The sequence below is a fragment of the Oncorhynchus gorbuscha genome, linkage group LG09 (genome assembly GCF_021184085.1).
Source record: "Oncorhynchus gorbuscha isolate QuinsamMale2020 ecotype Even-year linkage group LG09, OgorEven_v1.0, whole genome shotgun sequence".
Lineage (NCBI taxonomy): Eukaryota > Metazoa > Chordata > Actinopteri > Salmoniformes > Salmonidae > Oncorhynchus > Oncorhynchus gorbuscha.
Window position 1 is genome coordinate 620,098 of NC_060181.1, and position 20,894 is coordinate 640,991.

The 20,894-nt window shown below is 44.3% G+C and overlaps 1 protein-coding gene across 1 annotated transcript in view; it reads left to right on the forward strand.

Annotated features, from left to right (window-relative positions):
- grhl2b (grainyhead-like transcription factor 2b) overlaps nt 1-20,894 on the forward strand; it is a 134,763-nt gene that overhangs the window by 41,681 nt on the left and 72,188 nt on the right. Inside the window, 1 exon segment of the mRNA XM_046361270.1 lies at nt 7,608-7,719. Within this exon segment, the coding sequence (XP_046217226.1) occupies nt 7,608-7,719 (112 nt within the window).

Consider the following 20,894-nt stretch of genomic DNA (forward strand, 5'->3'; position numbering starts at 1 on the left):
CATCTTTAGGAGTACTCTGGGAACTAACTAGAACATCTTTAGGAGTACTCTGGGAACTAACTAGCACATCTTTAGGAGTACTCTGGGAACTAACTAGCACATCTTTAGGAGTACTCTGGGAACTAACTATCACATCTTTAGGAGTACTCTGGGAACTAACTAGCACATCTTTAGGAGTACTCTGGGAACTAACTAGCACATCTTTAGGAGTACTCTGGGAACTAACTAGCACATCTTTAGGAGTACTCTGGGAACTAACTAGCACATCTTTAGTACTCTGGGAACTAACTATCACATCTTTAGTAATCTGGGAGCTAACTAGCACATCTTTAGTTCTCTGGGAGTTAACTAGCACATATTTAATACTCTGGGAGTTAACTAGCACATCTTTAGTAATCTGGGAGCTAACTAGCACATCTTTAGTACTCTGGGAGTTAACTAGCACATCTTTAGGAGTACTCTGGGAACTAACTAGCACATCTTTAGGAGTACTCTGGGAACTAACTAGCACATCTTTAGGAGTACTCTGGGAACTAACTAGAACATCTTTAGGAGTACTCTGGGAACTAACTAGCACATCTTTAGGAGTACTCTGGGAACTAACTAGCACATCTTTAGGAGTACTCTGGGAACTAACTATCACATCTTTAGGAGTACTCTGGGAACTAACTAGCACATATTTAGGAGTACTCTGGGAACTAACTAGCACATCTTTAGGAGTACTCTGGGAACTAACTAGCACATCTTTAGGAGTACTCTGGGAACTAACTAGCACATCCTTAGTACTCTGGGAACTAACTATCACATCTTTAGTAATCTGGGAGCTAACTAGCACATCTTTAGTTCTCTGGGAGTTAACTAGCACATATTTAATACTCTGGGAGTTAACTAGCACATCTTTAGTAATCTGGGAACTAACTAGCACATCTTTAGTACTCTGGGAGTTAACTAGCACATCTTTAGGAGCACTCTGAGATAACTAGCACATTTTTAGTAATCTGGGAGCTAACTAGCACATCTTTAGGAGTACTCTGGGAGTTAACTAGCACATCTTTAGGAGTACTCTGGGAACTAACTAGCACATCTTTAGGAGTACTCTAGGAACTAACTAGCACATCTTTAGTACTCTGGGAACTAACTATCACATCTTTAGGAGTTCTCTGGGAGTTAACTAGCACATCTTTAGTTCTCTGGGAGTTAACTAGCACATCTTTAGTACTCTGGGAGTTAACTAGCACATCTTTAGTAATCTGGGAGCTAACTAGCACATCTTTAGTACTCTGGGAGTTAACTAGCACATCTTTAGTACTCTGGGAGTTAACTAGCACATCTTTAGTACTCTGGGAGTTAACTAGCACATCTTTAGTACTCTGGGAGTTAACTAGCACATCTTTAGTTCTCTGGGAGTTAACTAGCACATCTTTAGTACTCTGGGAGTTAACTAGCACATCTTTAGGAGTACTCTGGGAGTTAACTAGCACATATTTAGGAGTACTCTGGGAGTTAACTAGCACATCTTTAGTACTCTGGGAGTTAACTAGCACATATTTAGGAGTACTCTGGGAGTTAACTAGCACATCTTTAGTACTCTGGGAGTTAACTAGCACATCTTTAGGGGTACTCTGGGAACTAACTAGCACATCTTTAGTACTCTGGGAGTTAACTAGCACATCTTTAGTAGCACTCTGAGATAACTAGCACATTTTTAGTAATCTGGGAGCTAACTAGCACATCTTTAGGAGTACTCTGGGAGTTAACTAGCACATATTTAGGAGTACTCTGGGAGTTAACTAGCACATCTTTAGGAGTACTCTGGGAGTTAACTAGCACATCTTTAGGAGTACTCTGGGAGTTAACTAGCACATCTTTAGTACTCTGGGAACTAACTAGTCACATCTTTAGTACTCTGGGAGTTAACTAGCACATCTTTAGTTCTCTGGGAGTTAACTAGCACATCTTTAATACTCTGGGAGTTAACTAGCACATCTTTAGTAATCTGGGAGTTAACTAGCACATCTTTAGTACTCTGGGAGTTAACTATCACATCTTTAGGGGTACTCTGGGAACTAACTAGCACATCTTTAGTACTCTGGGAGTTAACTAGCACATCTTTAGGAGCACTCTGAGATAACTAGCACATTTTTAGTAATCTGGGAGCTAACTAGCACATCTTTAGGAGTACTCTGGGAGTTAACTAGCACATATTTAGGAGTACTCTGGGAGTTAACTAGCACATCTTTAGGAGTACTCTGGGAACTAACTAGCACATCTTTAGGAGTACTCTGGGAACTAACTAGCACATCTTTAGTACTCTGGGAACTAACTATCACATCTTTAGTAATCTGGGAGCTAACTAGCACATCTTTAGTTCTCTGGGAGTTAACTAGCACATCTTTAATACTCTGGGAGTTAACTAGCACATCTTTAGTAATCTGGGAGCTAACTAGCACATCTTTAGTACTCTGGGAGTTAACTAGCACATCTTTAGGAGTACTCTGGGAACTAACTAGCACATCTTTAGGAGTACTCTGGGAACTAACTAGCACATCTTTAGGAGTACTCTGGGAACTAACTAGAACATCTTTAGGAGTACTCTGGGAACTAACTAGCACATCTTTAGGAGTACTCTGGGAACTAACTAGCACATCTTTAGGAGTACTCTGGGAACTAACTATCACATCTTTAGGAGTACTCTGGGAACTAACTAGCACATCTTTAGGAGTACTCTGGGAACTAACTAGCACATCTTTAGGAGTACTCTGGGAACTAACTAGCACATCTTTAGGAGTACTCTGGGAACTAACTAGCACATCTTTAGTACTCTGGGAACTAACTATCACATCTTTAGTAATCTGGGAGCTAACTAGCACATCTTTAGTTCTCTGGGAGTTAACTAGCACATATTTAATACTCTGGGAGTTAACTAGCACATCTTTAGTAATCTGGGAGCTAACTAGCACATCTTTAGTACTCTGGGAGTTAACTAGCACATCTTTAGGAGTACTCTGGGAACTAACTAGCACATCTTTAGGAGTACTCTGGGAACTAACTAGCACATCTTTAGGAGTACTCTGGGAACTAACTAGAACATCTTTAGGAGTACTCTGGGAACTAACTAGCACATCTTTAGGAGTACTCTGGGAACTAACTAGCACATCTTTAGGAGTACTCTGGGAACTAACTATCACATCTTTAGGAGTACTCTGGGAACTAACTAGCACATCTTTAGGAGTACTCTGGGAACTAACTAGCACATCTTTAGGAGTACTCTGGGAACTAACTAGCACATCTTTAGGAGTACTCTGGGAACTAACTAGCACATCCTTAGTACTCTGGGAACTAACTATCACATCTTTAGTAATCTGGGAGCTAACTAGCACATCTTTAGTTCTCTGGGAGTTAACTAGCACATATTTAATACTCTGGGAGTTAACTAGCACATCTTTAGTAATCTGGGAACTAACTAGCACATCTTTAGTACTCTGGGAGTTAACTAGCACATCTTTAGGAGCACTCTGAGATAACTAGCACATTTTTAGTAATCTGGGAGCTAACTAGCACATCTTTAGGAGTACTCTGGGAGTTAACTAGCACATCTTTAGGAGTACTCTGGGAACTAACTAGCACATCTTTAGGAGTACTCTAGGAACTAACTAGCACATCTTTAGTACTCTGGGAACTAACTATCACATCTTTAGGAGTTCTCTGGGAGTTAACTAGCACATCTTTAGTTCTCTGGGAGTTAACTAGCACATCTTTAGTACTCTGGGAGTTAACTAGCACATCTTTAGTAATCTGGGAGCTAACTAGCACATCTTTAGTACTCTGGGAGTTAACTAGCACATCTTTAGGAGTACTCTGGGAGTTAACTAGCACATATTTAGGAGTACTCTGGGAGTTAACTAGCACATCTTTAGTACTCTGGGAGTTAACTAGCACATCTTTAGGAGCACTCTGAGATAACTAGCACATTTTTAGTAATCTGGGAGCTAACTAGCACATCTTTAGGAGTACTCTGGGAGTTAACTAGCACATATTTAGGAGTACTCTGGGAGTTAACTAGCACATCTTTAGGAGTACTCTGGGAACTAACTAGCACATCTTTAGGAGTACTCTGGGAACTAACTAGCACATCTTTAGTACTCTGGGAACTAACTATCACATATTTAGTAATCTGGGAGCTAACTAGCACATCTTTAGTTCTCTGGGAGTTAACTAGCACATCTTTAATACTCTGGGAGTTAACTAGCACATCTTTAGTAATCTGGGAGCTAACTAGCACATCTTTAGTACTCTGGGAGTTAACTAGCACATCTTTAGGAGTACTCTGGGAACTAACTAGCACATCATTAGGAGTACTCTGGGAACTAACTAGCACATCTTTAGGAGTACTCTGGGAACTAACTAGAACATCTTTAGGAGTACTCTGGGAACTAACTAGCACATCTTTAGGAGTACTCTGGGAACTAACTAGCTCATCTTTAGGAGTACTCTGGGAACTAACTATCACATCTTTAGGAGTACTCTGGGAACTAACTAGCACATCTTTAGGAGTACTCTGGGAACTAACTAGCACATCTTTAGGAGTACTCTGGGAACTAACTAGCACATCTTTAGGAGTACTCTGGGAACTAACTAGCACATCCTTTAGTACTCTGGGAACTAACTATCACATCTTTAGTAATCTGGGAGCTAACTAGCACATCTTTAGTTCTCTGGGAGTTAACTAGCACATCTTTAGTACTCTGGGAGTTAACTAGCACATCTTTAGTAATCTGGGAACTAACTAGCACATCTTTAGTACTCTGGGAGTTAACTAGCACATCTTTAGGAGCACTCTGAGATAACTAGCACATTTTTAGTAATCTGGGAGCTAACTAGCACATCTTTAGGAGTACTCTGGGAGTTAACTAGCACATATTTAGGAGTACTCTGGGAGTTAACTAGCACATCTTTAGGAGTACTCTGGGAACTAACTAGCACATCTTTAGGAGTACTCTGGGAACTAACTAGCACATCTTTAGTACTCTGGGAACTAACTATCACATCTTTAGTAATCTGGGAGCTAACTAGCACATCTTTAGTTCTCTGGGAGTTAACTAGCACATCTTTAGTACTCTGGGAGTTAACTAGCACATCTTTAGTAATCTGGGAGCTAACTAGCACATCTTTAGTACTCTGGGAGTTAACTAGCACATCTTTAGGAGCACTCTGAGATAACTAGCACATTTTTAGTAATCTGGGAGCTAACTAGCACATCTTTAGGAGTACTCTGGGAGTTAACTAGCACATATTTAGGAGTACTCTGGGAGTTAACTAGCACATATTTAGGAGTACTCTGGGAGTTAACTAGCACATCTTTAGTACTCTGGGAGTTAACTAGCACATATTTAGGAGTACTCTGGGAGTTAACTAGCACATCTTTAGTACTCTGGGAGTTAACTATCACATCTTTAGGGGTACTCTGGGAACTAACTAGCACATCTTTAGTACTCTGGGAGTTAACTAGCACATCTTTAGGAGCACTCTGAGATAACTAGCACATTTTTAGTAATCTGGGAGCTAACTAGCACATCTTTAGGAGTACTCTGGGAGTTAACTAGCACATATTTAGGAGTACTCTGGGAGTTAACTAGCACATCTTTAGGAGTACTCTGGGAACTAACTAGCACATCTTTAGTACTCTGGGAGCTAACTAGCACATCTTTAGGAGTACTCTGGGAACTAACTAGCACATATTTAGTACTCTGGGAACTAACTATCACATCTTTAGTAATCTGGGAGTTAACTAGCACATCTTTAGTTCTCTGGGAGTTAACTAGCACATCTTTAGTACTCTGGGAGTTAACTAGCACATCTTTAGTAATCTGGGAGCTAACTAGCACATCTTTAGTACTCTGGGAGTTAACTAGCACATCTTTAGGAGCACTCTGAGATAACTAGCACATTTTTAGTAATCTGGGAGCTAACTAGCACATCTTTAGGAGTACTCTGGGAGTTAACTAGCACATATTTAGGAGTACTCTGGGAGTTAACTAGCACATCTTTAGTACTCTGGGAGTTAACTATCACATCTTTAGGGGTACACTGGGAACTAACTAGCACATCTTTAGTACTCTGGGAGTTAACTAGCACATCTTTAGGAGCACTCTGAGATAACTAGCACATTTTTAGTAATCTGGGAGCTAACTAGCACATCTTTAGGAGTACTCTGTGAACTAACTAGCACATCTTTAGTACTCTGGGAGCTAACTAGCACATCTTTAGTACTCTGGGAGCTAACTAGCACATCTTTAGTACTCTGGGAGCTAACTAGCACATATTTAGGAGTACTCTGGGAGCTAACTAGCACATCTTTAGTACTCTGGGAGTTAACTATCACATCTTTAGTACTCTGGGAGCTAACTAGCACATCTTTAGTACTCTGGGAGCTAACTAGCACATCTTTAGTACTCTGGGAGCTAACTAGCACATCTTTAGGAGTACTCTGGGAGTTAACTATCACATTTTTAGTACTCTGGGAGCTAACTAGCACATCTTTAGTTCTCTGGGAGCTAACTATCACATCTTTAGTTCTCTGGGAGCTAAATAGCTTTTGAGTATAAAATAATGATAATTTAGAAGTGTCCTTGTTTTTGAAAGAAAAGTACATTTTTGTCCATTAAAATAACATCAAATTGATCGGAAACACAGTGTAGACATTGTAAATGTTGTAAATGATTATTGTTGCTTGAAACAGCTGATTTTTAGGTGTACGGAGGCCCATTATCAGCAACCATCACTCCTGTGTTCCAATGGCATGTTGTGTTAGCTAATCCAAGTTTATAGTTTTAAAACGCTATTTGATCATTATAAAACCCTTTTGCAATTATGTTAGCACAGCTGAAAACTGTTGTCTGATTAAAGAAGCAATAAAACTGGCCTTCTTTAAACTAGTTGAGTATCTGGAGCATCAGCATTTGTGGGTTTGATTACAGGCTCAAAATGGCCAGAAACAACAAACTTTCTTCTGAAACTCGTCCGTCTATTCTTGTTATGAGAAATGAAGGCTATTTCATGCAAGAAATTGCCAAGAAACTGAAGATGTCGTACAACGCTGTGTACTACTCCCTTCACAGATCAGCGCAAACGGGCTCTAACCAGAATAGAAAGAGGAGTGGGAGGCCCCACTGCACCACTGAGCAAGAGGACAAGTACATTAGAGTGTCTAGATGCCTCACAAGTCCTCAACTGGCAGCTCCATTAAATAGTACCCACACAACACCAGTCTCAACGTCAACAGTGAAGAAGCAACTTCGGGATGCTGGCCTTCTAGGAAGAGTTCCAAAGAAAAAGCCTTATCTCAGACTGGCCAATTCAAATATAAGATTAAGTTAGGCAAAATAACAAATTTAGGCTTTTCTGAGGGCAAAAGATGGGCAACTCAATCTATATATTTTCTGGACCGCAAATAGATTTAGACAAAAAAAAATTGTAAAAAAAAAATCTGAGTGACTCTCAGTTGAATTTCCTAATCCCGATGTGGCCCTCAAGCCCAAACGTTTGCCCATCCCTGATCTACAGTAATGTTGCTAATCATCGTCCTGTCTCCTATTCCTCTGACACAGAGTGTCATCATGGTGGTGTTCAGTGAAGACAAGAACAGAGACGAACAGCTGAAGTACTGGAAGTACTGGCACTCCCGCCAACACACTGCTAAACAGAGAGTACTAGACATAGGTAAGACTGTAGCTAACTAACTAACCATACTGGCACTCCTGCCAACACACTGCTAAACAGAGAGTACTAGACATAGGTAAGACCTGTAACTAACTAACTAACTAACATACTGGCACTCCAGAGAGCCAACACACTGCTAAACAGACTCCTGAGTAAACTAGACATAGGTAAGACCTGTAACTAACTAACTAAACCATCTAACCAGAGAGTACTGGGTACTCCTAACCAACATACTGCTAAACTGCTAAACAGAGAGTACTAGACATAGGTAAGACCTGTAACTAACTAACTAACTAACCATACTGGCACTCCTGCCAACACACTGCTAAACAGAGAGTACTAGACATAGGTAAGACCTGTAACTAACTAACTAACTAACCATACTGGCACTCCCGCCAACACACTGCTAAACAGAGAGTACTAGACATAGGTAAGACCTGTAACTAACTAACTAACTAACCATACTGGCACTCCTGCCAACACACTGCTAAACAGAGAGTACTAGACATAGGTAAGACCTGTAACTAACTAACTAACTAACCATACTGGCACTCCTGCCAACACACTGCTAAACAGAGAGTACTAGACATAGGTAAGACCTGTAACTAACTAACTAACTAACCATACTGGCACTCCTGCCAACACACTGCTAAACAGAGAGTACTAGACATAGGTAAGACCTGTAACTAACTAACTAACCATACTGGCACTCCTGCCAACACACTGCTAAACAGAGAGTACTAGACATAGGTAAGACCTGTAACTAACTAACTAACTAACCACTGGCACTCCTGCCAACACACTGCTAAACAGAGAGTACTAGACATAGGTAAGACCTGTAACTAACTAACTAACTAACCATACTGGCACTCCTGCCAACACACTGCTAAACAGAGAGTACTAGACATAGGTAAGACCTGTAACTAACTAACTAACATACTGGCACTCCTGCCAACACACTGCTAAACAGAGAGTACTAGACATAGGTAAGACCTGTAACTAACTAACTAACCATACTGGCACTCCTGGCAAACAGAGAGTACTAGACATGCCTGTACTGCTGGCAAACAGAGAGTACTAGACATAGGTAAGACCTGTAACTAACTAACTAACTAACCATACTGGCACTCCTGCCAACACACTGCTAAACAGAGAGTACTAGACATAGGTAAGACCTGTAACTAACTAACTAACTAACTCATACTGCTAAACAGAGAGTACTAGACATCCTGCCTAACTAACAACTACTGGCACTCCTTCACACTGCTAAACAGATACTAGACATAGGTAAGACCTGTAACTAACTAACTAACTAACCATACTGGCACTCCTGCCAACACACTGCTAAACAGAGAGTACTAGACATAGGTAAGACCTGTAACTAACTAACTAACTAACCATACTGGCACTCCTGCCAACACACTGCTAAACAGAGAGTACTAGACATAGGTAAGACCTGTAACTAACTAACTAACTAACCATGCTGGCACTCCTGCCAACACACTGCTAAACAGAGAGTACTAGACATAGGTAAGACCTGTAACTAACTAACTAACCCATACTGGCACTCCTGGCACCAACACACTGCTAAACAGAGAGTACTAGACATAGGTAAGACCTGTAACTAACTAACTAACTAACCATACTGGCACTCCTGCCAACACACTGCTAAACAGAGAGTACTAGACATAGGTAAGACCTGTAACTAACTAACTAACTAACCATACTGGCACTCCTGCCAACACACTGCTAAACAGAGAGTACTAGACATAGGTAAGACCTGTAACTAACTAACTAACTAACCATACTGGCACTCCTGCCAACACACTGCTAAACAGAGAGTACTAGACATAGGTAAGACCTGTAACTAACTAACTAACCATACTGGCACTCCTGCCAACACACTGCTAAACAGAGAGTACTAGACATAGGTAAGACCTGTAACTAACTAACTAACCATACTGGCACTCCTGCCAACACACTGCTAAACAGAGAGTACTAGACATAAGACCTGTAACTAACTAACTAACCATACTGACACTGTAAACAGAGAGTAACATAGGTAAGACCTGTAACTAACTAACCATACTGGCACTCCTGCCAACACACTGCTAAACAGAGAGTACTAGACATAGGTAAGACCTGTAACTAACTAACTAACCATACTGGCACTCCTGCCAACACACTGCTAAACAGAGAGTACTAGACATAGGTAAGACCTGTAACTAACTAACTAACCATACTGGCACTCCTGCCAACACACTGCTAAACAGAGAGTACTAGACATAGGTAAGACCTGTAACTAACTAACTAACCATACTGGCACTCCTGCCAACACACTGCTAAACAGAGAGTACTAGACATAGGTAAGACCTGTAACTAACTAACTAACCATACTGGCACTCCTGCCAACACACTGCTAAACAGAGAGTACTAGACATAGGTAAGACCTGTAACTAACTAACTAACCATACTGGCACTCCTGCCAACACACTGCTAAACAGAGAGTACTAGACATAGGTAAGACCTGTAACTAACTAACTAACCATACTGGCACTCCTGCCAACACACTGCTAAACAGAGAGTACTAGACATAGGTAAGACCTGTAACTAACTAACTAACCATACTGGCACTCCTGCCAACACACTGCTAAACAGAGAGTACTAGACATAGGTAAGACCTGTAACTAACTAACTAACCATACTGGCACTCCTGCCATACTGGCACTCCTGCCAACACACTGCTAAACAGAGAGTACTAGACATAGGTAAGACCTGTAACTAACTAACTAACCATACTGGCACTCCTGCCAACACACTGCTAAACAGAGAGTACTAGGCATAGGTAAGACCTGTAACTAACTAATTAACCATACTGGCACTCCCGCCAACACACTGCTAAACAGAGAGTACTAGACATAGGTAAGACCTGTAACTAACTAATTAACCATACTGGCACTCCCGCCAACACACTGCTAAACAGAGAGTACTAGACATATCCCCCTGCCTGGGCCTACCACCCATCACTGTTCCACATCCCTCTGCCTGGGCCTACCACCCGTCACTGTTCCACATCCCCCTGCCTGGGCCTACCACCAGTCACATCCCCCTGCCTGGTACTACCACCCGTCACTGTTCCACATCCCCCTGCCTGGGCCTACCACCAGTCACTGTTCCACATCCCCCTGCCTGGGCCTACCACCAGTCAAATCTCCCTGCCTGGGCCTACCACCAGTCACATCCCCCTGCCTGGGCCTACCACTCGTCAATGTTCCACATCCCCCTGCCTGGGCCTACCACCAGTCACATCCCCCTGCCTGGGCCTACCACCCGTCACTGTTCCACATCGCCCTGCCTGGGCCTACCACACGTCACTGTTCCACATCCCCCTGCCTGGGCCTACCACCAGTCACATCCCCCTGCCTGGGCCTACCACCAGTCACATCCCCCTGCCTGGGACTACCACCAGTCACATCCCCCTGCCTGGAACTACCACCCGTCACTGTTCCACATCCCCCTGCCTGGGCCTACCACCAGTCAGGTGGACTGTGGACAGCAAGGAGTCATCATGTCAGGTCGTCCTGGGGCACGGTCCTTGGGCTCAGGTCAGTTGAAACTGGAGCAGCAGCATGGCCAGGTGGACTGGTGACAGCAAGGAGTCATCATGTCAGGTAGTCCTGTGGCATGGTCCTGGGGCTCAGGTCCTCCGAGAGAGAGAAAGAAAGAAGGAGAGAATTAGAGAATGCACACTTAGATTCACACAGGACACCGAATAGGACAGAAGTACTCCAGATATAACAAACTGACCCTAGCCCCCCGACACAAACTACTGCAGCATAAATACTGGAGGCTGAGACAGGAGGGGTCAGGAGACACTGTGGCCCCATCCGAGGACACCCCCGGACAGGGCCAAACAGGAAGGATATAACCCCACCCACTTTGCCAAAGCACAGCCCCCACACCACTGGAGGGATATCTTCAACCACCAACTTACCATCCTGAGACAAGGCTGAGTATAGCCCACAAAGATCTCCGGGTCCAGGGCCTACCACCAGTCACATCCCCCTGCCTGGGTCTACCACCATCACATCCGCCTGCCTGGGTCTACCACCAGTCACTGTTCAACACCCCCCTGCCTGGGTCTACCACCAGTCACATCCCCCTGCCTGGGCCTACCACCATCACATCCCCCTGCCTGGGCCTACCACCAGTCACTGTTCAACACCCCCCTGCCTGGGTCTACCACCAGTCACATCCCCTGCCTGGGCCTACCACCAGTCACTGTTCAACACCCCCTGCCTGGGTCTACCACCAGTCACATCCCCCTGCCTGGGCCTACCACCAGTCACATCCCCTGCCTGGGTCTACCACCAGTCACATCCCCCTGCCTGGGTCTACCACCAGTCACATCCCCCTGCCTGGGTCTACCACCAGTCACATCCCCCTGCCTGGGCCTACCACCAGTCACATCCCCCTGCCTGGGTCTACCACCAGTCACATCCCCCTGCCTGGGCCTACCACCAGTCACTGTTCAACACCCCCCTGCCTGGGCCTACCACCAGTCACATCCCCTGCCTAGGCCTACCACCAGTCACATCCCCTGCCTGGGCCTACCACCAGTCACTGTTCCACATCCCCATGCCTGGGCCTACCACCAATCACTGTTCCACATCCCCCTGCCTGGGCCTACACCAAGTCACATCCCCCTGCCTGGGCCTACCACCAGTCACATCCCCCTGCCTGGGCCTACAACCAGTCACATTCCCCTGCCTGGGCCTACAACCAGTCACTGTTCCACATCCCCCTGCCTGGGCCTACAACCAGACACATCCCCGTGCCTGGGCCTACCACCAGTTACTGTTCCACATCCCCTGCCTGGGCCTACCACCAGTCACATCCCCTGCCTGGGCCTACCACCAGTCACTGTTCCACATCCCCCTGCCTGGGCCTACCACCAATCACTGTTCCACATCCCCCTGCCTAGGCCTACACCAAGTCACATTCCCCTGCCTGGCTCTACCACCAGGCACTGTTCCACATCCCCTGCCTGGGCCTACCACCAGTCACATTCCCCTGCCTGGGCCTACCACCAGTCACTGTTCCACATCCCCCTGCCTGGGCCTACCACCAGTCACATCCCCCTGCCTAGGCCTACCACCAGTCATATCCCACTGCCTGGGCCTACCACCAGTCACTGTTCCACATCCCCCTGCCTGGGCCTACCACCAGTCACATCCCCCTGCCTAGGCCTACCACCAGTCATATCCCCTGCCTGGGCCTACCACCAGTCACATCCACCTGCCTGGGACTACCACCAGTCAAATCCCCCTGCCTGGGCCTACCACAAGTCACATCCCCCTGCCTGGGCCTACCACCAGTCACTGTTCCACATCCCCCTGCCTGGGTCTACCACCAGTCACTGGTTCCACATCCCCCTGCCTGGGACTACCACCAGTCACATCCCCCTGCCTGGCTCTACCACCAGTCACTGTTCCACATCCCCCTGCCTGGCTCTACCACCAGTCACTGTTCCACATCCCCCTGCCTGGGCCTACCACCAGTCACATCCCCCTGTCTGGGCCTACCACCAGTCACATCCCCCTGTCTGGGCCTACAACCAGTCACATTCCCCTGCCTGGGCCTACAACCAGTCACATTGCCCTGCCTGCCTGGCTCTACCACCAGGCACTGTTCCACATCCCCCCCCTGCCTGGGCCTACCACCAGTCACATTCCCCTGCCTGGGCCTACAACCAGTCAAATCCCCTGCCTGGGCCTACCACCAGTCACTGTTCCACAGAGTTCCACAGAGATCTCCTTCATACCCCTCCTCCTCACCTCCTCTCGTCTCCCTTTCATATCCCTCCTCCTCACCTCCTCTCTTCTCCCTTTCATATCCCTCCTCCTCCTCCTCCTCTCTTCTCCCTTTCATATCCCTCCTCTCCGTTGTGCTGTTGAGGGGCATTAATTCAGTTAATGACTGGGTGTTGTTAGTCCCGCGTAGTTTTGTAGATAATTAACATTTCCAGGAAGATTGTAGTGAAATGAGAAGACAAGTGGATGTTTTTTTTTTTTTATGTATTTTAGTGGGTCACATTTTTTACTGACAAACATTTCGCAATTATCAGTCGGTGTATTTGAATGTGAACCATTTCTCTCCAGTCATGTTGAGTGAGTCTGACTGAGAGGCATGGAAGGATCTGTTCCACAAGCTGCAACCTGCAGAGAGAGGCTGAGAAGCAGCAGTGGTGGTATGTAAGGTGGGAGAATCAGGGCAGATGGGAGAAATGCATGGCTTGTTTGGACAGAGAGAGGAATGCCTCAGCCAGCCAGTGTACCTTTCTGTGTTGTACCTCTCTGATTGAGGCCTGAGGGGCTGAAAGGGTGATGTTATGTTCAGAGATTGATAAATCTTTGACAAATTGACAAATTTTGACAGATTGACAAATTATCGCCCAATATCTGTACTATGTTTTTCTAAAATCCTAGAAAAATAGTTGTATAAGAGAATGTTAAACATTTTTAAGCAACACTGTAATATGGTTTTGGAAAAAACTCTTTTGCAACTTGTGGATAAAAATATTTACAGCCGTGAACAACAATGAATACACTCTAGGCATCTACTTAGATTTATCCAAAGTGTTTGACGTAGTTGATCATGAAATATTACTTAGTAAATTACATTATTATATTTTTCATGATTATGCATATAATTGGTTAAATAGTTATGTTTATATTAGAGAACAATGTGTTTTTGCAAACGGCTGTGCATCTACCAGGGCCAAGATATAAATGCATTTAATAAAAAAGAGATAGAATCTCAATTGGTGGGAATGAAATAGAACAAGTCACATCCACTAGATTCCAGGGATTTGTAATTGATGAAAAGTTATCCTGAAAAAATCATATTCAATTTGTCTGTAGCAAAGTAATGAAATCTGTTGGTATCGTCAGAAAGATCAATGGTTTGGTTCATCAGGCTTGCTTCCTAACTCTATACTGTAGCTTAATTTACTCATATGTCATTGTGTCTGTATGGGGTGGGGGTTTAGGCTAACCTGACCCTGAAGGATTAGTAGCAGAAGAGGAGAGAGGTGACCCCCTGGTCAAATGACAAACAGTAAACTGTAGTACAGCCCAGGTCTGGTCTGGATAGTGGCAGCAGCACATGGGAGGTGGGTGTAACATGACACCGCCAGGCTAGGCTGGGATTTGAATAGCAGTTGGTTCAGGATTGTTCCCTGGCTCTGCCTGGAGGCTTGGAGGCCTGAGGCTGTGTGTGTCATGGGACCTGGGATTTGAATGGATCTATTTAACGGGGAACTAACGGAGGAGGACCAGGATGCAACCTGCCTGACTGCCTGGCTGACTGACTGGCTGTGCACCTGTGAAAACCTGGAATGGAGTGGGGAGTGGAGTGACATAGCCAGGCTTTGACTTATTATTCCGTTTATTTCCTAGTGGGGAAAAGGGCTTCATAAGTGATGCGCATCAGAATCTGAATGAACGGCTAAGAAAAGCCAACTGACATTTACTCCTGAAGTGCTGACCTGTTGCACCCTCTACAACCACTCTGATTATTATTATTTGACCATTCTGGTCATTTATGAACATTTGAACATATTGGCCATGTTTTGTTATAATCTCCACCCGGCACAGCCAGAAGAGGACTGGCCACCCCACATAGCCTGGTTCCTCTCTAGGTTTCTTCCTAGGTTTTGACCTTTCTAGGGAGTTTTTCCTAGCCACCGTGCTTCTACACCTGCATTGCTTGCTGTTTGGGGTTTTAGGCTGGGTTTCTTTATAACACTTTGAGATATCAGCTGATGTAAGAAGGCTTTATAAATACCTTTGATTGATTGATTTATCTCCATCTCACTGAGCCAGACAGGAGGGCTGGTTTAAAGACCCGAGTAAAACATGTACAGCTGTCACATATGTTAAAATACTTGAGATGCACTTAATGCAATTTGCTTGGTACAGTGGAACCAATTGAATAGTCCCAAAAGTACAATAAATAAAGTACTCCTCGAATACTCTAATAAATATGAAAAAGTATTTGTCATATGGTTTGAAGTGGTTAAGAGGCTTAGTTTGCCAGCGGTAGAGGGTCATTTGGAGGTGGAAGGGTAAAGGGGTTTTGGGGGTAGATGGTGGGATAGAGAGGTTAGGTAATATAGAGGGGTAGTGGGGGTAGATGGTGGGATAGAGAGGTTAGGTAATATAGAGGTGGTTTTGGGGGTAGATAAAGGGATAGAGAGGTTAGGTAATATAGAGGGGTAGAGGGGGTTTTGGGGTTAGATAAAGGGATAGAGAGGTTAGGTAATATAGAGGGGTTTTGGGGGTAGATAAAGGGATAGAGAGGTTAGGTAATATAGAGGGGTTTTGGGGGTAGATAAAGGGATAGAGAGGTTAGGTAATATAGAGATGGTTTTGGGGGTAGATAAAGGGATAGAGAGGTTAGGTAATATAGAGGTGGTTTTGGGGGTAGATGGTGGGATAGAGAGGTTAGGTTATATAGAGGGGTAGAGGGGTTTTGGGGGTAGAGAGGTTAGGTAATATAGAGGCAGTTTTGGGGGTAGATAAAGGGATAGAGAGGTTAGGTAATATAGAGGTGGTTTTGGGGGTAGATGGTGGGATAGAGGGAGGTTATATAGAGGGGTAGGGGGTTTTGGGGGTAGAGAGGTTAGGTAATGTAGAGGCTTTTGGGGGTAGATAAAGGGATAGAGGGTTAGGTAATATAGAGGTGGTTTTGGGGGTAGATAAAGGGATAGAGAGGTTAGCTAATATAGAGGGGGGGGGTTTTGAGGTTAGCTAATATAGAGGGGGTTTTGGGGGTAGATAAAGGGATAGAGAGGTTAGGTAATATAGAGGTGGTTTTGGGGGTAGATGGTGGGATAGAGAGGTTAGGTTATATAGAGGGGTAGAGGGGTTTTGGGGTAGAGAGGTTAGGTAATATAGAGGCAGTTTTGGGGGTAGATAAAGGGATAGAGAGGTTAGGTAATATAGAGGTGGTTTTGGGGGTAGATGGTGGGATAGAGAGGTTAGGTTATATAGAGGGGTAGAGGGGGTTTTGGGGGTAGAGAGGTTAGGTAATGTAGAGGGGTTAAATGCAATGCTCCCTCTATTTTCTTTCGTCACTGAGCAGATTTCAGGTCTGGGGAGCGCAAACTTTAACTTTGTGAAAATTCTGTGAAACAGAGCGCGTTTACTGTACCCACTTGAAGTTACAGTTTTAACAGTGGTCAAGTAGGCTACTGTGGCTATGTGATCATAATGTAGGTCTACCAGAGTTGCTTTCCATCAGAAACAATGGAGAAAATGCATGATAACAGATAACATGTTACCATGGATAATAGAACAGCTATCATTCAGCCTACAGTAGCAGCCAATGTGTGGTGTTCAATGTAGGCCTCATTCCATGAGACTTTTGAAAAAAACATGAAGGGCTTGACATGAACCGTTATCCACTCAGACAAGGAGGTGATTGAAAATGTTGTTGTGTTGTTTGATGCAAGAAACCACTTTACAAAATAAAATGCATTATTATTCCCATACCATTATTACAGACAATCAGACAAATTATGCTGCCCTCTGCCTATTGGCTACTTAGCTTCTTCAAGACTGCCTCAAAATACAACACTGGCCCTTTAAGACCAAAATCAAGCTCTTTACCTGACTTGCTTTTCAAAGATGTCTAGAAATGTACATGTTTTGTGCTCTTGTATGAAGCATTCACTCCCCTATTGCTGACTACAAATTATTTATAACTGGGCTAGTAACTCACCAACTAGCAACAGATATGAACAAAATGTACACACGTGGCTACATGCAGCTCTCACTTTGATCTCAAAACAAGCGCATCTACTCACTACCGCTCACACTGTAAACACAGTCCAGTTCATCTACTCACTACCGCTCACACTGTAAACACAGTCCAGTTCATCTACTCACTACCGCTCACACTGTAAACACAGTCCAGTTCATCTACTCACTACCGCTCACACTGTAAACACAGTCCAGTTCATCTACTCACTGTAAACACAGTCCAGTTCATCTACTCACTACCGCTCACACTGTAAACACAGTCCAGTTCATCTACTCACTACCGCTCACACTGTAAACACAGTCCAGTTCAAAGTCAATGGCACATATCCATATATGGCAATGATCTATTTTGCATATAGGCCTACTGCAGCTCTGAATGGTAATGCTGCACTGGTATGTGTGGGCTGAGTGGTGCATATCAATGCAATGGAATCCTACTCCGATGTGTTCTGCCTACAACAACTTCTCTGATATTTATTCTGCTTGGCAGTCCCGGTGGAGCTGCACGGCAGTCCGCACAAGTGCACAGCTTAGAGGGAACATTAGTTCGATGGGGTTTTGGGGGTAGAAGGGATTTTGGGGGTAGAGGGGTTTTGGGGTAGAGGGGTTAGATGGGGATTTTGGGGGTAGAGGGGTTAGATGGTGTAGAAGAGTTAGATGGGCTAGAGGGGGTATAGGGGTAGGTAGAGTTTTGGGAGGAGACGGGTTTTTTTGGGGGGGGAGGGGGTTTGGGGTCCTGGGGTAATAGTGGTAGATGAACTGACATGTCCTGGGGTAATAGTGGTAGTTGAACTGACATGTCCTGGGGTAATAGTGGTAGTTGAACTAACATGTCCTGGGTTAATAGTGGTAGTTGAACTGACATGTCCTGGGGTAATAGTGGTAGATGAACTGACATGTCCTGGGGTAATAGTGGTAGTTGAACTGACATGTCCTGGGGTTAATAGTGGTAGTTGAACTAACATGTCCTGGGTTAATAGTGGTAGATGTGTCCTGGGTTAATAGTGAACTGTAGTTGAACTGACATGTCCTGGGTTAAGATGAACTGAGTGGTAGTGGTAGATGAACTGACATGTCCTGGGTTAATAGTGGTAGATGAACTGACATGTCCTGGGGTAATAGTGGTAGATGAACTGACATGTCCTGGGGTAATAGTGGTAGATGAACTGACATGTCCTGGGTTAATAGTGGTAGATGGTCCTGGGGTAATAGTGGTAGATGAACTGACATGTCCTGGGGTAATAGTGGTAGATGAACTGACATGTCCTGGGGTAATAGTGGTAGATGAACTGACATGTCCTGGGGTAATAGTGGTAGATGAACTGACATGTCCTGGGGTAATAGTGGTAGATGAACTGACATGTCCTGGGTTAATAGTGGTAGATGAACTGACATGTCCTGGGGTAAGATGAACTGACATGTCCTGGGGTAGAGATGAACTGACATGTCCTGGGGTAATAGTGGTAGATGAACTGACATGTCCTGGGTTAATAGTGGTAGATGAACTGACATGTCCTGGGTTAATGAACTGACATGTCCTGGGGTAATAGTGGTAGATGAACTGACATGTCCTGGGGTAATAGTGGTAGATGAACTGACATGTCCTGGGGTAATAGTGGTAGATGAACTGACATGTCCTGGGGTAATAGTGGTAGTTGAACTGACATGTCCTGGGGTAATAGTGGTAGATGAACTGACATGTCCTGGGGTAATAGTGGTAGATGAACTGACATGTCCTGGGGTAATAGTGGTAGATGAACTGACATGTCCTGGGGTAATAGTGGTAGATGAACTGACATGTCCTGGGGTGGTAGATGAACTGACATGTCCTGGGGTAATAGTGGTAGATGAACTGACATGTCCTGGGGTAATAGTGGTAGATGAACTGACATGTCCTGGGGTAATAGTGGTAGATGAACTGACATGTCCTGGGGTAATAGTGGTAGATGAACTGACATGTCCTGGGGTAATAGTGGTAGATGAACTGACATGTCCTGGGGTAATAGTGGTAGATGAACTGACATGTCCTGGGGTAATAGTGGTATGTCCTGGGGTATGAGATGAACTGACATGTCCTGGGGTGGTAATAGTGGTAGATGAACTGACATGTCCTGGGGTAATAGTGAACTGGGGGTAGATGAACTGACATGTCCTGGGGTAATAGTGGTAGATGAACTGACATGTCCTGGGGTAATAGTGGTAGATGAACTGACATGTCCTGGGGTAATAGTGGTAGATGAACTGACATGTCCTGGGTTAATAGTGGTAGATGAACTGACATGTCCTGGGGTTAATAGTGGTAGATGAACTGACATGTCCTGGGGTAATAGTGGTAGATGAACTGACATGTCCTGGGGTAATAGTGGTAGATGAAATAAGAATAGCCTCCTGTATTTACCAGTGCTTTGTTTTGAAGGCAGGGAGTTTGTTTCCATTGCCAGATATCAAGAACTTGCTGTTTGATACCACAGAGTTCCTAATCAGCCTGAACAATGGCTTCCTGTTTTAGCTGATAACAACTTTATCATATTGGCCTGTGCATATGTTTATAGTGGTTTCAGATAGAGTTGGTATGGGGTTTTCTGCGATAGCCACTTGTTGTTTTAATAAAATAAAACCACTTGTCAAATTTGAACTAACAAGACCTACTGTTGAAGTCGGAAGTTTACACACACTTAGGCTGGAGTCATTAAAACTCATTTTTCAACCACTCCACAAATTTCTTGTTGACAAACTATAGTTTTGGCAAGTCGGTTAGGACATCTACTTTGTGCATGACACAAGTCATTTTCCCAACAACTGTTTAAAGAGAGATTATTTCATTTATAATTCACTGGATCACAATTTCAGTGGGTCAGACGATTACATACACAGCTTGGAAAATTCCAGAAAATGATGTCATGGCTTTAGATGTTTCTGATAGGCTAATTGACATAATTTGAGTCAATTGGAGGTGTACCTGTGGATGTATTTCAAGGTCTACCTTCAAAGTCAGTGCCTCTTTGTTTGACATCATAGGAAAATCAAAAGAAATCAGCCAAGACCTCATGAAAATAATTGTAGACCTCCACAAGTCTGGTTCATCCTTGGGAGCTATTTCCAAACACATGAAGGTACCACGTTCATCTGTACAAACAATAGTATGCAAGTATAAACACCATGGGACCACACAGCCGTCATACCGCTCAGGAAGGAGACGTGTTCTGTCTCCTAGAGATGAACGTACTTTGGTAATATGGTAAAATTGCAGATCAATCCAAGAACAACAGCAAAGAACCCTGTGAAAATGCTGGAGGAAACGGGTACAAAGTATCTACATCCACAGTAAAACGAGTCCTATATTGACAT